The 17,200-nt window shown below is 41.3% G+C and overlaps 4 protein-coding genes across 4 annotated transcripts; 3 read left to right on the forward strand and 1 right to left on the reverse strand.

Moving 5' to 3' along the window:
- Window positions 1–479: 479 nt before the first annotated feature.
- Window positions 480–1,982, forward strand: ATC70_000751 (uncharacterized protein; the record flags this gene model as incomplete). The annotated part of the gene is made up of 1 exon (XM_064820162.1): window positions 480–1,982. The coding sequence occupies one exon, from the start codon at window positions 480–482 to the stop codon at window positions 1,980–1,982; it is 1,503 nt and encodes a 500-aa protein (XP_064684082.1).
- Window positions 1,983–2,457: 475 nt separating this feature from the next.
- On the forward strand, window positions 2,458–5,862 carry ATC70_000752 (uncharacterized protein; the record flags this gene model as incomplete). The annotated part of the gene is made up of 1 exon (XM_064820163.1): window positions 2,458–5,862. One exon carries the CDS (start codon window positions 2,458–2,460, stop codon window positions 5,860–5,862), a length of 3,405 nt encoding a protein of 1,134 aa, XP_064684083.1.
- Window positions 5,863–10,499: 4,637 nt separating this feature from the next.
- Window positions 10,500–12,073, reverse strand: ATC70_000753 (uncharacterized protein; the record flags this gene model as incomplete). The annotated part of the gene is made up of 7 exons (XM_064820164.1): window positions 10,500–10,634; window positions 10,689–10,766; window positions 10,818–10,971; window positions 11,030–11,149; window positions 11,205–11,468; window positions 11,522–11,690; window positions 11,758–12,073. 7 exons carry the CDS (start codon window positions 12,071–12,073, stop codon window positions 10,500–10,502), a joined length of 1,236 nt encoding a protein of 411 aa, XP_064684084.1.
- A 1,355-nt stretch (window positions 12,074–13,428) lies between these two features.
- On the forward strand, window positions 13,429–16,820 carry ADE17 (bifunctional phosphoribosylaminoimidazolecarboxamide formyltransferase/IMP cyclohydrolase; the record flags this gene model as incomplete). Its single annotated transcript, XM_064820165.1, has 8 exons — window positions 13,429–13,615; window positions 13,689–13,887; window positions 13,952–14,467; window positions 14,533–15,711; window positions 15,767–16,068; window positions 16,132–16,250; window positions 16,305–16,399; window positions 16,463–16,820. The coding sequence occupies 8 exons, from the start codon at window positions 13,429–13,431 to the stop codon at window positions 16,818–16,820; spliced, it is 2,955 nt and encodes a 984-aa protein (XP_064684085.1).
- Window positions 16,821–17,200: the final 380 nt, after the last annotated feature.

A 17,200-nucleotide genomic window follows, 5' to 3' on the forward strand; every position in this document is an offset into this window, starting at 1 on the left:
GGCGATATGAAAGAGAGTTCAAGATTTATGCAGCATTGATACACTGCATTTTTTGGTAATAGAATAGTCATACCATTCGCAGATGTTGCTCTTGAGATGGCGACATAAAGCTGGCCAGAGTAAATAATCAAGATCTACAACGTTTTTTTTTTTTTTTTTTTTTTAGAGTGTCACTGCAAAAGACATCTTTATTATAGAAAAAAAACTCACATGCTAAAATAGAAAAAGTATTCAAGCTAAGCAATTGTTCTTTAAGTTCATGATCCTCATTTAATCAGCATCGCAATCATCATTGTTATCATCATTGTCATCATCCGAAAGGCATTTGGGCCAGCCAGCAGTAGTGCCGCCCGCCAAAATTGGTTCAAACTCAGCTTATTTTCTTCTGTTCAAGATTGGGCAGATATTGTTCTTTTTCGACTTCTTTAATCTATTTTGTCCTATTCTGTAATCTATTTTACTTTGTCATCCCTTTTCGCATGTCAGACACTAGTCAAGTACATCAACGTTCCTCGCAAGCTGACACTGCGGCTCCACTGTTGTGGACTCATGTGGTTAACTCACGCCGCAAAGGGAACAACAGACAACAACAATCCATCGTCTCTTTCAATCCCACTATCGTCAAACGACCTGTAACGGAAGCAGAGGCCTCGCAACAGGCCATCAATGGGGATACTTCGCCACCTCCTCAGGCGGTTATCCGTCCATTCCTCAAAGGCGTGGAACAGGATTCCGTCTTCATCGATCTGACACCTATCAAGGATCGCAATCTCTTGAACAAGGCTCTTCTTCAATTCAACGAAGCCTCTAATGCTGAAGACATGTATGAAGAATTTCTTGGATACCGGAAACAACCTCGACACTACCTCAACCATGCCTTCTTGGAAACCATGTGGCTGCCCAACAGCGAAGGTCGTAAGACTCTCATTGAAGAAGGTATCACTCTAGAGGATGGCACCTTTGTGAAAGGGTTTGCCTCGTACCATGCTGATGCTACGATTGTGAAACTGACCCTGGAGAATCTTCCTTTCTTGCCGGCCCTTCAGTTGAAGGAGGAAATGGCTGCCCGACTTTCTGCGTTCGGGGATGTCTTGGATCACGGCATCTCGAGAACTGATGGGATCTATCAAGGAGAAGGTTATGCTACACTTAATCTAACGGTTCCTTCCAGCCCTGGTTATGAATGTCAAGAGTTACATCCCGTTGGGAAATCTTGCCCTGGTCATCGCCATTTGGAGAAACTCAGTCGTGTCATTGTCTGGGATTTGACAGCTTCGGATCAAAGAAAAGTTTTACTCCAATGGGATCAAATGCCGGCTTTCTGTCGTAATTGTCAGAGCTCTGAACACTGTCGGGCTGATTGTCCTGACTACAAGAAGTGGGTCCGCTGCCATCATTGCAATGAAACTGGACATGTGGTGAAGAACTGCAGTCGCAATGACAGCCCAAACAAGGTCCGTGCGGTGGAAAACACTCCTGCCAAACCCCGAAAGGGCTCTCAGGTGGCCAAAGAGGGTAAAAAGGGTACTCAGGGTGGCTCCAAAGTAACTCCTGGTGGTGCTCCAGTTGGAAACAAAGGTAATGCCCAAGGAAAAGGCCAGGATGTTGCATCTGGTGGTTCCCAAGGTGATTCCGATAATCGAACTACTGCTACCCAGCAAGGTAGCACTCAAGGTGACGCTGATAGTCAAACAGGTGCTAGAAAGCAGGTAGTTGATAGAGATGTTCAAATGGATGATCTTCCAAAACTCCAAGTTAAAGAAGTCGATGGGAAAGGGGCTTCCAATGATATTATCATGTACGACTCTTCTACCCATTCTGCTAATGAACGAGAGGAGCGCCCTGAACGCCCTGCGAAGAAGATCGGTAAATTTAATGGCGCGGATGATGTTAGTTCTGCCAAACAACAAGCTGCATCTAATGAAGTAGAGACTGGACATCAACTCGGCTTGACAGGCCCTCCTTCACCTCCCCAACATTAATATGATTAATCAGCAAAATACAGTGAAAATAGCCACCCTCAATTGCCGTGGCCTAAAAAAAACAGATAACACCAAAAAAAGACAACAATTTATTAGATATCTTCGAACATTAGGATATGACATCTTAGTGCTTCAAGAAACACATGCAACAGACAACACATTTATAGACATACTCAACACTCAATTTACTTGCAAGTCGAGTCTTTGGACTCAACATTGCGGCATCATTTCCCTCAACACTCATTACTCACTCAAACACATCTCAGAAGGCATTGATGGGGGTCGATTTATCTTGGCTTCCCTTCATCTTACTCGAGACCTGGAAAATTCACCCAATTCACCACCAATAGCAACAATACTTAATATTTACGGTCGTGCGTCCGCTCACACCGACCGATCAGCGTTCTATTCAGAACTCATTGGCACACAAATTGTCAAAGAAACTATTACTACTACAACAAACACCGTCTTTATCATGGGAGACTTCAACTACCAGTACAAGGATCGTCGAGTCGATGGCACCCTCACCAGTGCACCAGTAGAATGGACCGATCTACTCGATGATTACTTTATTGACGTTTTTGGGGAAGACAAACACAACACATGGCATAGTGGAAGCAATTCAGGGATTCTGGATTACATCTTTTGTAGTTCAAACGCCCATCATCTAGTCACTAGCACCAACCAGCAGTATCTGTCTCCTGCCTGGACCGACCATGAACTCTTGGGATTCTCTTTTCGATATCAAGATGCGAATGGCCGTGGCCCTGGTAACTGGAAGGCAAATCCGTTCTTGGCTTGCAACAAAACATTTAGGAAGGCATTGGCAGAATTCCTCATTGATAGTGAGGCGCGTCTGGCAGAAATCAAGCGTTTCTCCACTCCCCAACAACAATGGGATTGGATCAAAGCCGAAGTAAAGATGTTTATCAAACAGTATCAAATGGAGGATTTGAACTGGCGGAAACAACAGCTACACCGACTGCTATCAAAGAGAAACAAGATGATGCGGCATAAGAAGACAAGAGGCTTGGTGTTTCAAGGCTTGGACACGGTTAATCAACAGATTCAATCTCTCCAGCACTCTCTTGCAGAAATAGAGATCTTGAAGGCAGGAAAATTTTGGCGGGAACATGGTGAGAAATCTCCAGGCTTCCTGAAGCGCTCTGTGGTGTCTCGAGAAAATCGTCGTTCAATTGTGGAACTCAGGAACCCTACAACTGGCGATCTATGTCAAGATCAACCTAGCATCTCCAACATTGCTACCAACTTTTACACCTCACTGTTCACACCGGAGGCTCTGGATTCAACCTCCCTCAGTGTTATAATTCGCAACATCCCAGGTCATTTGAAGCTCAACAGCGAGCAGCAGGAATCATTGATGATGCCGATTGATGTGGAGGAACTCTTGACCGATAGCAAGCAGACTCGTCGTTTGAGTAGTCCTGGACCTGATGGATTACCTTATGAAATCCTGTACTTGGTAATGAAATTTCCACCGTTCCATGATCTCATCCAATTAGTCTACAATGAAGCTTTAAAGAAGGGTAAGTTCCCGCCATCTTGGAACGAATCCGTCATGTGTCTGCTTTACAAGAAAGGCGATCCAGCTGAAATGAAGAACTACCGTCCTCTGTCTCTGGCTAATTCAGACTACAAGCTCTTCACTCGCAATATCAACCGTCGAATCATGGAAGTCTCTTCCAACTTGATCAGCCGACATCAGCTTGGGTTTATTCCTGGTCGATTCATTGCTGAAAATGGAATGATCTGCCAGCTCCTAATGGAAGATGCTCAACGGAAATGGTCCATCGCTGAACAACAGGAAAATGATCCTTCCTTTAACACTTTGGATTATGACATCGGTCTTCTTCTGGATCAAGAAAAGGCATACGATCGGGTGAACTTGGAATATTTGAGGAAGGTATTGGGGAAATTTGGGTTTCCTCGCCCTATTATCAAGTGTATCTCCAAGTTGATGGGTGACAACCTCATACGTATCAACATCAATGGCCATCTGTCAACTGAAGTGGCGAAACTTCGAGGCTTGAAGCAGGGGGATCCTCTCTCTCCTGTACTGTACAACTTGGCATTTGAACCTTTTCTGCTTGCAATCCTGCATGATCGCCAATTTCAAGGCTACTTGATGGGTACTGCACGAACAAAACTCCTGTGCTATGCTGATGACGCTTTGGTGTTTATCCATGACTCCAATGATTTGACTCGGTTACAGCTCCATATGGCTCGTTACTGTGCTGCCTCCAACGCCAAGTTCAATAATGCCAAGGTGGAAGCCTTTTCAGTGTCTGGTCGGGATACATGGGATATGTGGGATGGTCCATTATCACAAATGGGTATCACACATCTCCATTCTGTTGAGGACGATGAACCGTTGACCTATCTGGGATTTCCTCTCGTCCAAAGTAGGATTCAGCGAGTTCACTTTATGGGTGCTTTGGTAACAAAGATCAAAACTGCCATCCAGATTCATTCTGGTCGCTCCCTGTCGGTCGTTGGAAAGGCTACAGTGCTGAACTCTCTTTTGCTCTCCAAGCTATGGTACATCCTGCGTGTTACGCCTTTGACTCAAGCTGACTTCAAGCAGCTGCGTTCTCTGGCTATTCAGTTCTTGAGAAGAAACATCTTCCCCGTCATCCCTTGGAAGGTGTGGACTCTACCAAAGGACAAAGGTGGTCTCGGTGTTGTAGACATCCAAATACAAGCTTCAGCTTTGTATTTTCGTTGGCTCCACCCATTACTGGTTCAAGATCAAGATGTCATAGATTCCCATCCTGTGTCGTACCTCTTAAGCTACCACATTCGCAATGTTAATGGTTACCCCCACCATCAAATCCCGCTGCTATTTCCCTCTGCTCGTCGTACTAAGGGGTTGAAAAAGCAACGCACGGGAACTGTCGATATGTTATATCGTACAGTTGACTATCTTCCTAAGTTGTTTGATGCGGCACCGATCAATTCTGCAACTGCCATGGCTCTTCCATTACAGGCGGCTTTCTATGTTCCTCCATCCTCCTCACTGGTTGTTCCTCTTAAAGTCAAAGAGATGATGGTTTCTGATGTATTTCAGTACGATGCCCGGCTTAACTTTGTACATTGGAGAGACACTCGTGACCCTTCCCTCCTCAGGTGGAAGAGAGCTCCTTCAACAGTGTTCAGAGGCCTCGCATCTGGCACTCTTAAATTCCAGCCCTACTTCCTCCCAGTGTGTAATCCAGCCCCTGTAGTAGATCCTGGAGTCTCTTTTGCGCCGCTGGTGGATCAATTTTGTCTGCACGATGGCCAATCTCTTAGAAACGCTCAGGCTTCCGCCAAAACATTTCGTCTGTCTGTACTGTCGTCGGTGGAACAGCCCTTGGTCTTGCAAAATGTCTCTGCTGCTAATTGGAAATTCTTTTGGTCCCTGTCTCTTACCTACATTCAACGTAATGTGATATACCGATTCATCGCAGGCTGTATCCCTTCTAGAAGCAGATTACACTACATGATGCCTGCATTTTTCGAGTCCCACAATTGTCCTGTCTGCTTGTCTCCCAATGAAACTGCCAGCCACCTGCTCTTTGACTGTCCATCCAAAGAAAAGGTATGGCAAGGCGTCATTTTTGAGTTCCTATGGCCCACCACGTCCATCACTGACATCAAAGAGGCTCTTCTGTCCCTGGACTTTTCAGATATCTGGTACTCCCAAGTCAAAGGCATCCATCCATACAGAATCCTACTCATCACCCTGTCTCAAATATGGCTAGCCCATATGCGCTTTGTTTTTGACGGCACTATCTTTGTCCCTGAGGCGATTCTGGTACATATCCACTCCACTGTCCGACAGACAGTGGATGAAGATCAAATCCATTCCCTCTTGTAATTTAGATAGTTAGATAGTTCCTTTTGTTAGTTTAGTTTAGTTTCCATTTATATTTATATTTTTTTCATTTCTCAATTGCACCCGCCTCTTCACTCTGACCTATTACTCTTAGTGTACGCGGCTCAATCAATAAACACAATTTAAAAAAAAAAAAAAAAAATCTATTTTGGGATATCCGACTATATAAATTGTAATGATCACCCTACGCTTCCTAATACATTCTTGAAGCACTTTTCAAGGCGCTTCCAATGGTGCTAATTGTTATAAATGTTTTGACTGAAATTATTGAGCAATTTAATAAAGTTTGAAATGAGGTTTTTTTAGCGAAAATAGCCATATTTTGCATATGAAAACCTCATAAAAGTGGTTTCAGATGTTGCTTTGGGTCGAGAGAAACATTTTGATTTGATATATACCATAGTAAAATTCTTCGTTTTCAAGGTGAAAAATGCGATCGTTTGATTTTTGATGAAAACCATGAGGTACCCCTCATGGTTTTTGATCGATTTTTGGTCATGTTCTTTGGGTCTTCAAAAAGTTGAGCAAAGGTGTCAGGAAGTTACTACTACTCGAGTACAATTGTTTGGCGTTATTCCGGTAGCTCAGAAAGGTCTACATGTCAATATATGAAGGCTTGAAAGTTGTCAAATTTGGTTATGTTTTTGCTGTATAGCTTTTATTTACACGGCATGAATCACATCTTTAGTAGCTGTAATCTTCTGGAAGAGTAATTCTGCAGCCTGTACAATTCCTTATTTGAATAGAAGGCATATTGATTTCGGTAAAGCTAATTTATGCAAATTTTGATGCGATATGTTGCTGGTAAGCTTATTAACAATGGAAATGAAAACCCGAATCTGCTGCTTGAATACTATATGGTTTTGCACCTTCGCTTCACAACAATCAAGCCCTCGTATAGATCAGTGCTATCAAATGCTGGATTGGATACCTAGTTGTCATAGGTTTGCACCTTTGCTTCGCTACGGTAAAACCTCTCTATAAACTAATGCTATCAAGTGTCGAATTAGACGCGTTATGTTCTTCCCCCAAACACTCTCCTGATTGCAGACTTTGTTGGCGGATTTATTCACCTTGTACGGCACACAATTCTTTAAAATTTTGAGTGTTTTACAGTATATATAGTGAAGACTGTACAAGGTGAATGAAGCCGGTATTGAGGAGGGGATTTGGAGGAGGTGGTAAGCCCATCCACCAAGAACATAGCGCATCTGATTCAATATTTGGTAACATTGACCTATATGAGGACTTGATCGCAGCGAAGCAAAGGTGAAAACCTATGACAACTAGGTATCCAATCCAGCATTTGATAGCACTGATCTATACGAGGGCTTGATTGTTGTGAAGCGAAGGTGCAAAACCATATAGTATTCAAGCAGCAGATTCGGGTTTTCATTTCCATTGTTAATAAGCTTACCAGCAACATATCGCATCAAAATTTGCATAAATTAGCTTTACCGAAATCAATATGCCTTCTATTCAAATAAGGAATTGTACAGGCTGCAGAATTACTCTTCCAGAAGATTACAGCTACTAAAGATGTGATTCATGCCGTGTAAATAAAAGCTATACAGCAAAAACATAACCAAATTTGACAACTTTCAAGCCTTCATATATTGACATGTAGACCTTTCTGAGCCACCGGAATAACGCCAAACAATTGTACTCGAGTAGTAGTAACTTCCTGACACCTTTGCTCAACTTTTTGAAGACCCAAAGAACATGACCAAAAATCGATCAAAAACCATGAGGGGTACCTCATGGTTTTCATCAAAAATCAAACGATCGCATTTTTCACCTTGAAAACGAAGAATTTTACTATGGTATACGAGCCTTTCAGCACTTCGGGTGGTTTCCTGACCTACGCTTCGCTTCGGTGGAAACCAACCTACGTTCAAACGGCTCGCGCTGCCGCGGGCCTTTGGCTAACATCCCAAAATTAATATAGCTAAAATGTTAGAAGAGGAACCCTGATTGTTGATTGATATGTAATCACTAATCGTATGAGTGTTTATGCTTCGGATGGTTCTCACCGAAGCGTAGCAAAGGTAGAGAACCAACCTGCGCAGCGGCAGCTCGTGCTACTGATTGCTCTTGCGTATTTTATCAAAATACTGCTACTTTCATTTTGACCCTCCACTTACACATAGTAACCCTTCATATTATCTGTGGATCTGATTCTTATGTGATGTTCTACATCCATATACACGTAGCTACTTCATATACGGGCAAGCAGCATACTGGTATTCCCACTTTTTAGTCCTTAGTGTCCCTAATACAGCAATGTATGAATGCATTTGAGCTGAATTTTCTTGCGTTCAAGGCCGTTTTAGATCGTCAGAATAGCCCCAAATGGTTGCTTTCATATGGCAGTTACTTTCTGACACTTTTGCTCGACTTTTTGGGGACCAAAAAAACATGGTCAAAAATCGACCAAAAAGCATGAGGTATCCCTCATGGTTTTCATCGAAAATCAAACGACCGCATTTTTCATCTTGATAATGGAGACTTTTACTATGGTATATCTTGAATCAAAATGTTTCTATCAATCCAAAGCAACCTCTGAAATTATCTTTGTGGGACTTTGATATGTAAAATTTCGACATTTTGGCCATAAATCTCTTTTCATATTTTTACAAATCATTCAATAAGTGAATTCAAAACATCTATTTTACTTAGTACCATTGGAAGCGCCTTGAAAAGTACTCCAGGAAAGCTTAAGGAAGCATGGGGTGATTATCATACTTCACTTAGTCGAATCTGCAAAAATAGCTCGATCGAGTCCAAAATTATCAAAATATGTCCAATCTGGAACAGACTATGATTCTGGGTTTGAATTAATTTTGGCTGGTAGGGCCAGCTGGAAAACTCATGCCCTTTTCATAAGGCAATACAGTAGTAAATGCCCTTGAAGCGTATAGAAAGTAGATGGCAGGTCATAGCACTATCGTTTATGATGATATTTTATTGCCTTCTATATCGTTCATAATGATATTTTATTGCATTCTATATTTAATAACGTTAGTCTGGACATTGACAATGCATGGGTTGCATAAAATGTCTGCAGTAAGTAATGAAATCTCTGAGGCTCTGAGACGTCGCTCAAATAAAACATTGACAGCACTGAGCAGAGGAAAGAGGGTAGAAATTACAGTGGTTTTTGTTGATTGATTGTAAAATCATTATTCTCATATGAGCCAGGTCTGATAGATGCCTTGAAACTCAGGTTCCATATTAGGATTGTAAAGTGCAAAAGTACTGAACATTTATTATGTTATGATATCAAATCAAAATGTTTCTCTCGACCCAAAGCAACATCTGAAACCACTTTTATGAGGTTTTCATATGCAAAATATGGCTATTTTCGCTAAAAAAACCTCATTTCAAACTTTATTAAATTGCTCAATAATTTCAGTCAAAACATTTATAACAATTAGCACCATTGGAAGCGCCTTGAAAAGTGCTTCAAGAATGTATTAGGAAGCGTAGGGTGATCATTACAATTTATATAGTCGGATATCCCAAAATAGATTAAAGAAGTCGAAAAAGAACAATATCTGCCCAATCTTGAACAGAAGAAAATAAGCTGAGTTTGAACCAATTTTGGCGGGCGGCACTACTGCTGGCTGGCCCAAATGCCTTTCGGATGATGACAATGATGATAACAATGATGATTGCGATGCTGATTAAATGAGGATCATGAACTTAAAGAACAATTGCTTAGCTTGAATACTTTTTCTATTTTAGCATGTGAGTTTTTTTTCTATAATAAAGATGTCTTTTGCAGTGACACTCTAAAAAAAAAGTCGCTGTAGATCTTATGGTAAGTCCTGTATTTACCGATGATCAGTTTTATGCTGCCATCTCAAGAGCAACATCAGCGATGGATGACTCGCTCTCCTGACTATGATATATCCTTTTTTTTAAAACTATTAATTGGTTGTTTAAAATTTACTTGATATGCCAGATTTTTATTTTCTCTGGTTTGAAATGTCTTTGGCGAGAGTCCGCAGAGCGACGCCGTCATTGAGCGTAGTGAGATTGACCGGCTGGTGATTTTTATACTTGATACAGGTACACATCTAATGCCTTGCTGATTTGTTATTGTCGAAAAAAATTAGCTAAATATATTACACATCACGAGCTACGATAATTTGCATCATCTGAAGAGCTAATACATGCACACAGATACCTCCCCCTTCCTGTCATTGTTGCACAATAATAGTTCATTCAAGGAGTTGATTATCTTGATAGTATTCGTTGTTATTGTGTTGCCATTTCAATCTATAAATTTACTCCTTGTGTCCAACTAATGTTTATTATGAGGCTATGCTTATTGCTGCTGCTATGCTTCTGTTCCATTTATTTAGAATATAGTATATAGTAGTAGTAATTTTATAAAGCAAGATATATATGCGGGTATGGAAAGAGAAAGAGGTAAAAAAAAGGGAATACAATCATGTCTCTTTGCGGAAGAGGGGAGTAGAAGATTTGTGGTGAATTTTGTTGTTGTTTCATGAGTAGATGTTATTAATGCTCTGCAATATGTGTATTTTTTTTTATCTGGTTTTGTTGTTGCCATGATGAATTTACATACATTTGATATATAATTTTGGTGATTATGAAAAGCCCACAAACAAATCCTTGAAGGGATCTTCACCATTTGCATTATCATGATTGGTATCAAGCTGTTCAGGGTATTTTTCAAAGTTGCTTGTATCTCCAGGATGAGGATAATGTGGAACAATCGGTGCCTGGATCCACATATTAGATTCACAAATAGACAATCATTGTAAATATACACTTACCCGCACATTTTTGTCCAATAGCCCAACCCAATCAACACCTCTAAACCATTTGTGTCTTTTCACATCTTCTGATCCTCCCTAATAAAAAAGGATGAGCACAAGGTACAGCCAATGTAGTCTTCATCGTACCTTGAGATTGCCTAATCGTTTCGTCCTATCGCTCACTAATAGCCGCTTCAAAAGGTCTTTTGCCAATGGGTCGAAATGAGCAGTGAATTGAACTTTCCCCATCAAAATCTTCTCATAGATGCCGAAAGAATTGTCGTCAAAAAAAGGAGGATAACTAAAATATATGTTGAATATGATGGCCACATATAGATCCGCCCACACCGAGTACTTACCCTGCCAACATTTCAAAGATAAGAATGCCCAAGGCCCACCAATCAACAGCTTTACCATGTCCTTTGCTTTGAATGATTTCAGGAGCCAAGTATTCTGGGGTACCACACAATGTCCATGTTCTATACGTGCATGTTAGTATTCCATACGGCAAGCGGTATTGTGGATGTAGCCTACCTGTCAACCACTTTTTTTGCAAAGCCAAAATCAGTAATTTTGATATGGCCCTGATGATCAATCAGCAAATTCTCTGGCTTCAAATCACGATAAATGATGTCCTTTGAGTGTAGATACTCTATTGCCAGCACAATTTCAGATGCATAGAATCTTGTCATGTCATTTGTAAATCGTCCGGCTCTTCGCAAATGGGTAAACAGCTCTCCGCCCACCACGTATTCGAGTAACATGTATAAATTTGATTCATCCTGAAAGGTGCAAAAGCTATATAAATCAAATCAATACACCAAACATGCCTTATGTCACAAATGCCTTACAGATCTACAATGAAGGGAAACCGGACCGATGACAGGATTTGCTTTTCAGACAGCAAATGTTCCACTTGCTTTAATCGCACCACTTCTGACTTTTTAAGCACTTTCATGGCATAATATTTACTTGAAGGTACAAATTTGGATAAATAAACTCTACCAAAAGTACCAGTGCCTTAAATAAATATGTAAGTTATAATTTCAGGAGTTGTTTATCCTTTTTTTTTTTTAAATAGCCTTACCCAAGGTATCTTGTAATTCAAAATCTTTGAGACCAAAGCTTGGTTTTTCAACGTAGGCAGGTGGGCGAGTGTGATAAAAGTGTAAGCGAGCAGCCTGTTGCTGTTGATATGGTGTTGGTAATTGTGGTAATGATAGGCCGGCTAATGGATGGCTGGGTGGGAAGGCATTGGATTCCAACGGCCTCTTCAAGTGGGGTCGAGGGTTGTTGAGATACACTGGTGGCTTCATGCTGCTGCCGTTGTTGCTGCTCAATTTGGCACTGTTGGCAGAGGCTTCCTCTTTTATCATGGAATTGTTCAACACCGATTTCTCCATGTTTGAATGTTTGGATGTGTATATTGGTATATGCTGGAGAAAAAACAGAAGAAAAGAGAGTAATGGGAAAAGAAAACAATGTGCTGGTGAGTTTTTCTTATTTCAATAAACCCTCCTTTATTCTAAAACAGTTGGAAAGAAAACGGAAAAGGGGAAAAAGAGAGACGAAATAAAGAAAAATGATCAATTCTTATTAAAAAGTGTGTGAACACGCGCAATGCTGACAATTGAGGGAATACGAACGTTGTACATATAAAAACAGTACATTTATATAAATATCCACAAGTGATATCATCAGCAGCATCATCATCACCACCACCAAGAAGCTAGTGAGATGCTCTCTCTTTTTGAGAAAACACTCCTTAATCATGATACATGTAGAGATGAGCCCCTCTCCTTGTACCCCTCTCGCCATTTACAGCCAAAAAAAAAAAAAAAAAAAAAGGTACCATCACAGTCAATCAAACGCAGTAATGATTCAGCTTGAACAGGTACACAAAGATGTTTACTTTGAAGCTATCTCCACCTTCCTATTTGGTGCCAACGATCATGAATCTGATTCGATATGCTAATATTCTGGGTAAATCAACATCATTCATTCATTTAGTCTACATTTTTGAACATGCACCTCGGTTTTCATTTATTGATGATGACATTCTTTCCATATCAAAATTATAGATTAAATTAGCTATCGATTCATAGGAGAGCAGATTGAGTGTGGTCTCGTAAATCAATGCCTCAACCCAGCTACCAGTAGTAATCTATCAAAGCCAGCTGTTTCACTCATAAAATTGACATGATGCAAAGCAACTCTTTTCAGCAAGCAATGCCTGGCCACTTGCATCCAATGTTCATATTTAGTAATCATTACCGCCTTTGCTTTTTAGCAAATAATGTGGATCCAGCAAGTACAGTGTGAAGAGCAGCCAATGCTGACACCATTGATCAATTCAATATTGAGTGGGATGTCGTGCTGCCATTCGTGAGGAGGAGGGCAGGCATCTGGGTTTTCGCGGAGCATTTGAGCTGTGATGAACGATGCACGGCAGCCTGGATTGCTTGCGATTTTAGTAATAGAGTGCATGTTTTCTCAAGCAATTGAGTACGTTGGCAGGCGGTTCTTACCAAAGCCTTTGATTCCTGAGTTCCCTGCAGATCATTGCTTGGTTTTGAGCATGATTTCATGACATTTTGACATGGAAGTTTGCCTGTTTGTATAGTCACATATGACGTGGGCTTGCGAAGAAAAGCCAGTTTGGTGCTTTTTGTCAAAAAATTCTTTCCATACCCTTTTTCTTTTATTGACCCCCTTTCAATAGACCTTGCTTTACGCGATCTTTTTGGGATAATTAATAATGGACGACTCACTTTATGACGAGTTTGGTAACTACCTCGGCCCTGACCTCGAAGATGATGATGAGGATTTGATGGAGGAGCAAGAGGAGGAGCAAGACGCCTATGATGATGAAGTCGGCATTGCTCAAGAAGACCAGCAACAGGAAGAGGAGCAGGTCGATGAAAGCGCCATGATGCAAATTGATGGTATAATCTACAGTGTACATAGCGAACGCGCACTCGTTTTACTCATCTATTCTACGCGTACATGCTTAATTAGATATTCCTGCTAATCAGATTGTATTACACGAAGAGAAAAAGTATTATCCCTCTGCTGAAGAAGTGTATGGCGAGGATGTAGAGACCATGGTACAGGAAGAAGATACACAGCCATTATCCGAACCCATCATCGCACCTATCCAAGTGAGAAAGTTCAATGTCACCGAGACTGATCTGCCAGAAACTTACTACAGTAAAGAGTACGTCTACTTAATCATATACCTCACCAACCCACATCAGTTACTTACCGTATGCGTTGAATAGATACATGTCAGATTTGATGAACCATCCAGACTTGATCAGAAACATTGCAGTTGTTGGCCATCTTCACCATGGCAAAACTTCATTTGTAGACATGCTCATTTCAGAAACACACGATATTCCAATCAATGTCGATCAACCTGAACGCTATACCGATACACATATTTTAGAAAGAGAGCGTGGCGTGTCCATCAAAAGTATGCCTGTTACTCTTGTGATGCAGGACATTAAGGAAAAATCATATTTGCTCAACATTTTGGATACACCTGGCCACACGAATTTCATTGACGAAGTCGTCGCAGCAACACGCTTAGCAGATGGCGTCGTTATTGTCGTTGATGTAGTGGAAGGCGTCATGGTGAATACGGAGCAAGTGATCAAGCACTGTGTTCGTGAGGGCCTCGCTATGACATTGGTCATCAACAAAGTCGACCGTTTGATCTTGGAGTTGAAATTGCCACCTGCCGATGCTTATTACAAATTGCGCCATACCATTGAAGAGGTGAATACTGTGATTCGGTAGGTTGACTCTGTTGTGTGGTAGCTATTTAACAAGTGTAGCTCTTCTAACATGTGTTCTGCAGCTCTGTGCCTGGCGGAAACCACATCCGTCTGTCACCCGAATCAGGTAACGTTTGCTTTGCCTCCAGTCAAACAGGCTGGATCTTTTCGCTCAAGTCATTCTCGAAACTTTACGCTGATTCATACGAAGCTGATTTCGACGAAAATGAATTTGCAAAGCGTCTATGGGGCGACATTTACTTTAACCCTGAAAAGGGCTCTTTCAACCGCAAATCACAGAATGGAGCCAGCAAACGTACATTTGTACATTTCATTTTGGAACCCTTGTACAAGATCTATGCTCAGGTCCTGGGCGAAGACACCAACGAGCTCAAAAAGACATTACGCTCTCTCAGCATCTATCTGAAAGCAAAGGATTACGAGCTGAATGTGAAGCCTCTCCTTCATATGGTGCTGACACAATTCTTTGGTCTTGCCGGCTCCTTTGTGGATATGGTTGCAAAGCACATTCCTTCTCCTGTCGAAAATGCCATGCACAAAGTTGAACGTTTCTACACTGGGCCTATTGATTCGGCAACTGTTCAGTCAATGGTCAAGTGTGATGCTGAGGGACCACTCATGATGCAAGTGACCAAGCTATTTAACAACGAGCAGAGCACAGAATTCCACGCGTTTGGCAGAGTGTTCAGCGGAAGCATCAAGGCTGGACAAATCGTGCGTGTGTTGGGAGAGGGATATTCAATTGACGACGAGGAAGATATGACAATGCAGAAAGTAGAAAACACATGGATTTTTGAGTCAAGATACCGTGTCCAAGTAGAGGGCGTGCCTGCTGGTGGTTGGGTGTTGCTAGGTGGTGTGGATAGCTCCATCATGAAAACAGCTACCATTGTCGATCAAAAGTCCAAAGAGGATGCATACATTTTCAAACCACTGCGATTCCCTACAGCAGCTACACTCAAGGTGGCCATCGAGCCTGTCAACCCATCAGAGCTGCCTAAGATGTTGGACGGCCTTCGCAAAATCAACAAGAGCTATCCCATCGTCACTACCAAAGTTGAGGAATCTGGCGAGCACATTGTATTGGGCACAGGCGAGCTGTATTTGGATTGCGTGTTGCATGATCTTCGTCGCATGTACGCAGAAATTGAACTCAAGGTATCCGATCCTGTTGTAAGATTCTGTGAAACTGTTGTGGAGACTTCTGCATTAAAATGCTTTGCTGAAACACCAAACAAGAAGTAAGATACCCCCCTTTGATGGAGATGGCACGCATATACTAAACCATCTTGATAGGAACAAGCTGACATTCATTGCTGAACCGCTTGAAAAAGAGCTTGCAGAAGAAATCGAGAATGGAGATATCAGCATCCGCTGGCCCAAGAGTAAATTAGGCAGCCATCTGGAAACAAAACATGGCTGGGATGTTCTCGCATCAAGATCAGTTTGGGCATTTGGTCCTGATGATATGGGCCCCAATCTCTTAATGGACGATACATTGCCATCTGAAGTGGATAAAAAACTGTTATTTTCTGTCAAAGACTCTATTCGCCAAGGCTTCCAATGGGGTACAAGAGAAGGTCCCCTCTGTGATGAACGTGAGTTCCTGGTATGGATTCAAGATGACTGTCGCTCATACTAACATTTTCTTTTATGATTAGCTATTCGTAATGTTAAATTCAAAATCCTAGATGCTGTATTAGCAAATGAGCCTATTTATAGAGGCGGTGGTCAAATCATTCCTACTGCTCGTCGTGTTTGCTACTCATCCTTCTTGACTGTAAGTTTGATCTACTGTTTGATAGTGTGCACTTTACTCATATTTGAGCATTAGGCAACCCCTCGTTTGATGGAGCCTGTATACTATGTTGAGATTCAAGCCCCGGCTGATTGTGTATCTGCAGTTTATGCAGTTTTACAACGACGAAGGTAAACAAGTTATTTATACATATATAACATATTGTCTAATATCAAAACAAACAATGCTCACAGAGGCCACGTCACTCAAGACATTCCCAAGCCTGGATCGCCATTATATACTGTCAAGGCATATATCCCCGTGATTGACTCCTGTGGTTTTGAAACAGATCTTAGAACACATACCGAAGGTCAAGCCTTCTGCCAACAAATCTTTGATCATTGGCAGATTGTACCTGGAGATCCATTAGACACAAGTATTGTGCTTCGCCCTCTTGAAGCAAGTCCCGCTCAACATTTAGCAAGAGATTTCATGGTCAAGACTAGAAGAAGAAAGGGTCTTTCCGAAGATGTCAGCATAAACAAGTATTTCGATGATCCCATGTTGTTGGCACTAGCACAAACGGATGTATTAGGTGGTGTCTATGAATAAACGCTCTCTCTGTTCGTCTCCCTTTTTTTTCTTGTTCCTCTCTCCTATATATATATATATATTTGTTTAATTATCATTTTCTCGCTCTCTGTCGCTCAAAAAAACGCACATCCCCCTATTTTACTCACTTCGCAATTACATATATACAAAAATCACCAATAAAAGAACTATCACAAAGAAAAGCCTGTGTATATGTACATATATGTGTGTATATAAATATGTATTGTGATAAATAAAAAGTCTGTTGTAAATAAAGAAAAATGGCATATACAAAAAGAAAACAGATAAGAGACATATGGTAAAAAAAATTGTGAGTGTGTGTGTGTGTGTGTGTGTGTGTGTGTGTGTGATGTATATATAAACGAAAATGAATGGAATGG

Source organism: Mucor velutinosus, assembly GCF_035048745.1.
Source record: "Mucor velutinosus strain NIH1002 chromosome Unknown tig00000041, whole genome shotgun sequence".
NCBI lineage: Eukaryota > Fungi > Mucoromycota > Mucoromycetes > Mucorales > Mucoraceae > Mucor > Mucor velutinosus.